The sequence below is a fragment of the Pipistrellus kuhlii genome, unplaced genomic scaffold (assembly GCF_014108245.1).
Source record: "Pipistrellus kuhlii isolate mPipKuh1 unplaced genomic scaffold, mPipKuh1.p scaffold_m20_p_3, whole genome shotgun sequence".
Taxonomy (NCBI): Eukaryota; Metazoa; Chordata; class Mammalia; order Chiroptera; family Vespertilionidae; genus Pipistrellus; species Pipistrellus kuhlii.
The window spans coordinates 87,401,052-87,410,238 of record NW_023425529.1 but is presented as its reverse complement, the minus strand read 5'-3'; the positions used below and the strand labels follow the sequence as shown (position 1 = coordinate 87,410,238).

The window sequence follows — 9,187 nt, the reverse complement described above, 5'->3', positions numbered from 1 at the left end:
GGCACTCAGAGCTTTTCAATCTTCAACTTACTGCAAATAAAATAATGTTCAACTTGAAATATTATGCAGTGAATAACAAGAATTATGGAGTGGAAAATTCAAAACATCCTCTAGGATGCACTGTGTTTTGCTTTTGTATCTTGGTCTGGTTCTGAGCCTCCCGAATTGCCTGGGTTGGCATTAAAACTGAGCCTGTTTTTCTTGCTGCCACTGCTGCCTGGGTTCTGGGCATCCAACCTAGAAGATGGAGGGGAAGACCGAAGACCATTGGTCAGTCAGGATCCACCGAGCTTGGACCGCGACCCTCTCTGGCCTGAGCGCTGGCCAAGGCCGCGGGTGCAGCGCGGATTTAGCTCCCATTCTGGGGCCTCAGATACCCCGCGCGCGGAGGGCGCTTCTGGCTCTCCGATGTCTCCATCCAAACGAAGGTGTTCAGGGAACAAGGCAGCTCTTGCCGTGCCTTCTCCCCAGCCGGAGCCGCCGAACCCCCGCGACTGCCCCTGCGGCGCGGCAACCATTCCCACCGCCCCCGCCGGGAGCGCCGTCGCAGAGTGCGGGCTGCGGACACACGGGCACGTGGCTCGCCCGCCGCGCTGCACCAGGACCCGCTCCGCTCGGCCCAGCCTCCGCGCCCGCAGCGCCCGCCGCGGAGAGGTCCTCCCCCCGCCTCTGCGCCAGTCGGAGGGAATTTGCGGTCGGTGACGCTCATCCTTAAGCGAGCCACCTGCAGCGCGAGGCTCGCCGCTCCGGAGGTGCCGCAGGGCCGGGCGGCGCGGCTGGGGACCCGGGCTCCGGAGGCCATGCCGGCGTTGGCGCGCCTGGGCGGCCGGCTGCCGCTGCTCGGTAAGGCCCCGCTCCGCTCGCAGCCCCCGGCGCGGCCCCAGCCCCCAGCCCCTGGCCGCCCCGCGGGGGGCGCGCCTCCCCGTCCGCGTCCCCGCCGCTGCTCGCCTCCCCGAGCCTCCAGGCTCCTGCGCCCCTCCCCTCTGTCGCGCCCTCCGGACTCGCCCCTGACAGGCCTGGGGACCCCGCCCTGCCCACCCCACCTTCTCCTGCCTCTTCTCCAAATCCATCGCCGGCCCGGACTCCCGCGGGCGGGCTCGCCGAGGCTCTGCCCGGGCCGGGCAGCCCGCCGCTGGCGCTCTCGCCCGCCGCCCGTGGGCCCGCGCACCGGGGCTGGGCCTCTGCCCGGTCTGCCAGGTGCCCCGTCCTGGTCCGGACCGACCCTGGATATTGTAGGCTCCCGGGTGGCGTCTTTCATTCTTTTGGGGTTTTTATGTATGAACTCTGGCAAGTGCGCCCGCGTTCTCCCCCAAAGCGAGTAGCGAATAATGACCCCCAACTCCGCCGAGTTTCGGTTGGATTAACGAAAAAATTACTTTGGGAATATTATGCAAATAGGATTTACACATTAAAGGACTAGCTACCCCTTCCTTCTCTACTCAATTTTTATCCCTACTTTAAACCCTAACTGAGTTTTCAAGGTCTCACGCATGGTTCCCAAATAATCTGCTGGGTAGTATAGTTGTTACTTCAATATATTATCCCTTTTAATGCACTTTTCCTGTTTGGAAAGATGAGAGAGTTGACTCGAGTTTCTGGTGAAAGAGACAGAATACAGAATTCCGGGAGCCCAGGAGACTCAGGTTCCAGTCCTCGTGCAGACTTGGAACCAGCACTCACTGTTCCCAAATTCTAGGATTCCAACAAGACGTCTCTGTGGTATATAGAGAAAAGATTTACAATGTAGAGGTGCAGGAGTTATGTCCAAGTAGTTTTGCTACAAACCATTCAGAATTACAGAGTAAGAAATGTAACATAAGGGAGAAAAGCTTGGGAAAGCAAAGACAATTGCAAACATTTGTATTGGTTGGTAAATATGTATACTACAAATGTATAGTACAATATGTTTTTCAGTCTAGGAATACAAAAAGTTCATTTTCTATTAAGTATGACACTAGTGAGCCTTTCAGTGGCATATAAAGGCTTTCAAAAAGTATAAAGACAATATCTGCAACTTATTTAAGCTGTATTGAGTTCTTTAAGAAAGAGCTTCCTGATTTCCATATCTCTGCAGATTGTTGCAAATGAGATATAATTTGCACACAGCAAATATGCACAAGTCTTAATGGTACAACTCCATTAACTTTTGTATTTGGATATACCCACATAATCATATTGGATCAAGATAGAGACCAAGTCTACCTCAGCACTTTTAGTCACTACCCCACAAAAGTAGCCACTATTTTGATTTCTAATATCATTGGTTTACTTATTTTTAACCTCATGTAAACTAGACCATCATTATGTATTCTTTTATGTCCAGCTTCTTTCACTCAGCATTGTGATTATGGAATTTAACCTTGTTCTCAGCAGCAGTGGTCCTTTAATTGCTGGGTGCTATTTCTTAGTATGAATATACTGTATAATTTATTTACTTTATCATTGAAGAACATGTAGGTTGTTTTCAATCTTGTGTAATATGAATAATACTGCTGTGAACATTTTTTTTTTACATGTTTTGGGTGTACATAACACCCCATTTCTCCTAGGTTGATACTCACAAATGGAATTTCTGGATTATAGAGGAAGGAAAACATTCAGTTTTGCTAGATACTGTCCAACAGTTTTCCTCAGTGGTCATACCAATTTACATTCCTACTACCAGCATATGGGTGTTCCTTACATTTTTGCCAACTCTCAGTATTACAGATTTTCTTGAATAGGTACAAAGTGAGAAGCTGAAAAATGAGGGTTTTAAAATATTTAAAGCTTTTAAATTCCTTGGATTATAAATTGCAATCCCCATTTCCCTTATATTCTAAACTCTACATTTTATGAATAATGATAACTTTTTAAAGTAATGTGTAAAGAATGGAACCATACTCACCATGACCTCAACTGTATTGTGTGCTGATACTGGATAAGAAGGGGAGAAATTCGGTATTTTAACAACTATGATATGATTTCTTTCACTAGTGTCAGAAAATTCATATTCAGAGCATCGAGCTACACATTTTAGTTGCCATCCTTTGTCCTTATTGCTTATCTTTCTTCATTTGCCTTCTTGTGAACTGCTAGCCTAAGGGAGGTATAAATCCTGAGGAGGGAGACCTGGGAGAGGGAGGAGATGCTAGTCAAAGATCGGTTTGGATTAGGTAAGATATCAGTGGCCTGATGCTAAAATCCCTTCAATTCTAAAAGTCTAGTTTGAATTTTTGCCATCATACAAGTTTAGATGGCTATGCATTTCTCCCTAGGTACTTCACATCTGTCTATAATTCTTGCCTTCCATTAGGGAATGGCTTTAATTTTTACAACTAAAAGTTACTCCCGGTAACTCTTAGGTATCAGTAAAGGTTTTGTTATTGTCCTCAAATTTTCCAATTGTTTAACTTAAAAACATCTAGGTAATGAGATATTAAATGTGAAGAAGGACCACCTACCAGGGAAGACTTCAGATTGGAAAAACAGAAGAAAGCTTGCATAAGGAAGAAAGTTGTGTGTGTGTTTTTTAATATAGTTTTCATTTTTAAAAATATATATTTTATTGATTTTTTACAGAGAGGAAGGGAGAGAGAGGGATAGAGAGTTAGACACATCGATCAGCTGCCTCTTGCACTCCCCCTACAGGGGATATGCATGCAACCAAGGTACATGCCCTTGACAGGAATAGAACCTGGGACCTCTCAGTCTGCAGGCAGATGCTCTATCCACTGAGCCAAACCAGTTTCAGCAGAAAGTTTTTCTTTGACAAGTTTTCATTGAATACCTATTTCTGTGCGTGGCACAAAGGAGTACAGAGATGAAAGGGATAGGGGTGGGGCAGCTTATTTAGAAATAACAAATTCCATTTTATGTAAATAAATGAATGGAAAGTGCCTCTCCCTAGGAAAAGCATTTGGGCTCAAAGCTTGCTTTTAGTTAGTTCAACCTTCCAATAGAGACTTTGTTCCTGTGGATGTAATATATCGTGCTTCAGTGAAGGGAGCTTTAATCAGGTCAGAATAGGAATCCAGGTGTTTTGTACCCTAAAACTACACACAAACATATCCTGTTTCAGTGGAGACTGTATTTGGTGGTTGTGGGAGAGAAGCTGCTCTCCCAGTCCCCAACGAAACAAATGGACTGTTCCAGAGTTAAGAATGACCATTTTTTTTAGGTTTTGGGAAGAAGTTTCTGAACGGTTCTTTGAACAAATTTGTTGACTACATTTTACTCCCAGAGGCATGTCTGCTCACTTGAGAAGCCCACAGGATGGCTTGGTCTTATCACTGTATGCACAGTTCTTGCTCCTCTTTTCTCATTCTCTAATGAAACTCAGAAAGCATACGTGCCACAAAGCCCTTACAGTCAGTGCTGAAGATTACAATCTTGCTGACTGACTCAAATACCCACCAGATATTGTCCTAACCTTTGGGTCAAGATTCTGATTTGACAAAAAGCGAATAGCCTCAAAAGTATTGTATTTTATAATTTTTCCTGATGTTGAAAGGGACCATGCGGATAACTGAAGTAAGAGGAGTAAGAAATTGAAGAAGGGAAATTGAAGGGTTTAAAATTAGCCTTGCCAATTTTATCATTTAGTTTTGCCTCTAGGCTGTATCTTTCATTCAAAAGATGATAGGAAACTCTTGTGAATCTCACAGTAGATGGTTTGTTTGAGGAGAGCTTCTGGTTTTATCAGGTGACTTTGTGATCTTAAGATTTTTACCCTGACTTACAAGAAGCTTCCACCACTTCTCAGTTAGGTAGCCGCAGTGTGTGGCTGAAGGTCTTTGTGGCTTTTTGGGGTCTATGAGCTTTACAATAGGTGATTTCATTACTTTTGGTTGATACCTTCTATGACTGTATCATTAGTGGTCCTCAAGGGATGAAAATGTTGGTGGCACTTGCTGATGGTCATTAATTTTAATCAGGCAGTTCTGTTCTATGGGTACCAACACATGTGGAGGAAATTTAAAAATAATACAAAGTACACACACACTGTTCTTTGTGGCTAGAGGAATTGCATAAGACCCTAAAAGAGGAACTATTGTTATTTTTTTTTAGCTTAAACAGTAAAAATATTTTTTTTCACTGCTGTCATTATGTCAATTGGTAGCCAAGAATTCTCCATAAAATTATTTACAGCCTCCACTAAAATAGAATATTGTTATTATTTTTTTAAACTTTTGTGTTTTGCTTATAAGATATCCACTAAATTCAGTTGTCAAAAGCATTGCCATTTGAGTTCAGAAATTCCCAGTGTGAGGGATTCTGTTTTTGGAGGGCTGCAGGCAGGACTAACAACATGGAAACGTGTTCTTTCCTCTGGCAGGGGATTTCTCTGCACTCAATTTCCTCATTTGTAAAAAGAAGATAAGCAGTACCTTAGTCTTTCATCAGATAGTACTATAAGGTACAGCTGCATTCCTCATCAGATGCGTGCTTTGCAGAAAGAAAAATGTACAAAGTCTGGAGAGATCATTAGGATTGAGAGTCACAGGATTTTCCTTCTTCCCTTCTTAAACACTTTTTGAGCACCAACTGTGTCCAGAACTTGTGTTAAGTGCCACATAGGACTGGTTCCTTCCCTCCAATAACTCACAGTCTAATGGGGGTGTCAGCAGGAAAGGGTCAGGACTATAAAAGGAAAATGGCAGTGCAATTTTAAATGTATACACAGAGGGGGGGGTTTCTGACCCAGACTAGGAAAACAAGGCAAGGCTTCCAAGAGGAGGTGGTGATGCCAGAGCCAGCATGAGGAAGGTAAGGAAGAGTTGGCAGGGGAAAGGAAGGAAAAGGACATTCCAGGCAAATAGGACAGCAAAGAAAAAGATACAGCAGTAACAAGGAAACATGGAACAGACAGAAACTGTAATTCCCTTCTGGTTGCTGGGACCCAATGTATAAGGCCTTCGGAATAGAGTATAATCCACAAACTGTTAACACAGAAATCGTCTGAAGTTGTTCAGTGGCTAGTTTTTTAAAGAAGTCCAGGTTGGCAAAGGCTCAATGTGTCATGTGTAAGTATTGTAGTGATGTGATAAGGGATTTGGCCTTTATCAGGTAGACTTAGAGTTTCTGGATGGAATTCAGAGTCCATTGTATCCCAAAGAATGTGTGTGTGTGTGTGTGTGTGTGTGTGTGTGTGTGTGTGTGTATGGTATTTTTTTGGAAAGAGAGTTCATTGCTTTCATCAGATTTTCAAAGAGGTCTGTGACTCAAGAAAGGACTATTGCTGTAGGTTATGGAGTGGTTTTAAACAGAGAAGTGACACTCCCTGATGTATTTTGGAATGACAGTTCTGGTATCTGCATGGAGGATGGATGTCAGGCAGACCGAGAAGTTGGTAGTGTCCAGGCCAGAGAAGATGAGGGCAGAATTGGGGCCATGTAAGAGTGAGGCAGGGCTGCATATAGAATTGGGAATCAGCAAAAGGTTAAAATGTCCAGGCTTGACAACTGACTGGATAATGAAAAATGAAGAAGAGGGAGGAGTCAAATGGCATGGGTTTCTGGCTTTGGTGACAGTGGATGTGCTGCCACTAACTGAGAGGAAGAGAAGACGGATGAAGGAGGAGGTTTAAGAAGGAAAAAAGGCAAGGTTAATCCAAGTTCCTGAGGGACACTGATATATAATTATATACACTGCAAGTATGGATCAGAAACTCATGAGCAAGTAGACAGTAGTTAAAATCATGAGAATATTAATATATAGAGAATGAGACCATCCCCAATTCTTTTTTAAAAAAATATATTTTATTGATTTTTTACAGAGAGGAACGGGGAGAGATAGAGAGCTAAAAACGTCGATGAGAGAGAAACATCGACCAGCTGCCCCTTGCACACCCCCTACTGGGGATGTGCCGCAACCAATGTACATGTCCTTGACCAGAATTGAACCTGGGACCTTTCAGTCTGCAGACCGATGCTCTACCACTGAGCCAAAGTGGCTTCAGCAGGGCTTCCCCAATTCTAAGGCAAAACACTCATGTGTCTCCTCTCTACACACGTCACTAACACTGAACATTCCTGGCACTCTGGCCACCAGTGTATGTGGGGAGTAATTTCCCCACACCAAGCAATTCTGTAACACCAGCTGAGAGTTCTGTGATTTAACTCTAGTCAGACACTACCCAACTGGAAAGAGTGTCAGATCCCATAGGTCAGTGGTCGGCAAGCTCATTAGTCAACAGAGCCAAATATCAACAGTATAACGAGTGAAATTTCGTTTGAGAGCTGAAAACCGACTTCTGCGCATGGGCCACGAAGTTTCAATTGCATGGTATGTGCGGGCCCACACGTAGTATTTTGTGGAAGAGCCACACTCAAGGGGCTAGTGAGCCTCGTATGTTAAGGATTCAGGGATGCCCCTCCCCTTCCACTTCGGATGCCAATCACAAGTCCAGGTGTGGCCAGGGCCGTGACAGTTGCAGGTGGAGCACCAGGTGTCAGCCAGGTGGAATAAGACCAGGTGGGGTTCAGCAACCTCGGTACTTGAGTTTTGGCTAGGAAAAAATTCAGAGTCAGGACTCTCATGATAAGAAAACATTTATTTAGAAAACCCTAGGGTAGAAAAAGTAATTTGTAGAAAAATGGGCTTAGGAAACAAGTTAGAGTCAAAGTAAGGGCCCTTGGAGCTCGGGAGTGACGAAGGTAATGGTAATGCGCCTGGGCAGGGGGAGGAGGACCTCCTGCTCCCAGCAGGGAGAGCCACCCGGTCCTTGGGGTGGAGATTTTAGCGGAGGTCCCAGGGGAAGATCTCAATAGAATATTCAACTTTCCAGGTGTGTCCTTGCAGGGTTGTGGTCTCTACTGATTGGTCGGTCAGTGCCAGGGAAAGGGGTCATTATTCAATGTAGCTGATCCTAGATCAGCCCATGGGGCCACTTGTCTGGTTTTGCTGCTTTTGGTGCCTGGAGCTGAAATACAACTGAAGCCTAGATGTCATCTCTAGGGAGGAAAGGTCAGGGCATCCTACCACATGACCAGCCCTACGCGAGGGGAGGAAAGGTCATCTTGGGAATGAAGTCCCACCCTATAATTGTCCTTTGCTAGGCACCCGGGGCGTTCTGCCCTGGTGACCTCCTGCACCTTGCTTGTCATCCTTGCTCTGCCCATGTCTGTCTAACTGCTTTCTACATCACGAAAGGCAGTAACCAGAGGTTCCCTTGACCTACTCCCAAGATTCGATTAATTTGCTAGAGCAGCTCACAGAACTCAGGGAAACATTTTATTTACTAAAATAGCTGTTTATTATAAAAGGACAGAACTCAGGAACAGATGGAAGAGATGCATTAAGGCGAGGCATGTAGGACAGTGTGGAGCCTCTGTGCCCTCCGGGCAGCCACTCTCCCAGCACCTCTACATGTTCACCGAAAGATGAGACAAAGTACCAGGACCACAGGCTTTGTTAAAAAGAGAGCACATTTGCAGGGGTAAACACTCCTTTTGAGGGGAGGAAAGGGAAGAGATGGAGCTTAGGGTACTAGGCACGTGCTGATTGGTGGTTTCATGTAAGGCACATGATTAGGCACTTAAGGACTTAAAAATCAGGGGCTTAGGGTATTTGGCAGATGCTGATTGGTGGTTCAATGTACAGTTCATATAAGGTCCTGGTTGGGTGCTCAGGAATGTCCAGGCTGCAGGTACAGTTTACGTCATACTCTGGCCATCAGTTGGGGGAAGGGAGGATCTATCATTCACCAACCCAGAAAAACTTATCACATCTTTCAATGGAAGAATTTTTAGACCTTAATCTGCAGCACCCTGCTCCTTTCCTATGGTCAGTGGTTGGGGCTGAAAGCTCCCACTTTCCAATCACCTGATCTTTCTGGTGACCAGTCCCATCTTAAGGCTGTCTAGGCCCCACCCTATGTCACTTCATTAGCATAAACTCCACTGTGTTAAAAAGGAGCCTCTTAATGAATAACTAAAGATACTCCTATCACTCAGGAAGTTCCAAGGGTTTCTGGAGCTTTGTGCCAGGAATCAGGACTAAGACCCAAGGCACCAAACCAGTGTCCTGCTCTCTTTCACCAGGTGAGGAAATGGGTCCCAAAGAGGCTAAATGACTTGCCGAAATTCAGTTATCAAAACTGACAACCCTCATCAGAAGGACTTGAAGCTCAAGTCTTCACATCTTTTGCATTTATTTTTGCCTCAGGGAAGACTTGGCTGGAGGATTTGTAAACTGAGGTGCTGTG

The 9,187-nt window shown here is 45.2% G+C and overlaps 1 protein-coding gene across 1 annotated transcript in view; it reads left to right on the top strand.

Annotated features, from left to right (window-relative positions):
- Positions 1-394: 394 nt before the first annotated feature.
- The window catches only part of FLT3 (fms related receptor tyrosine kinase 3), a 76,903-nt gene continuing 68,110 nt past the window's right edge, over positions 395-9,187 (top strand). Inside the window, exon 1 of the mRNA XM_036458456.2 lies at positions 395-843. Within this exon, the coding sequence (XP_036314349.1) occupies positions 801-843 (43 nt within the window). The 5' untranslated portion in view covers positions 395-800. The remainder of the gene's footprint in view (positions 844-9,187) is intronic.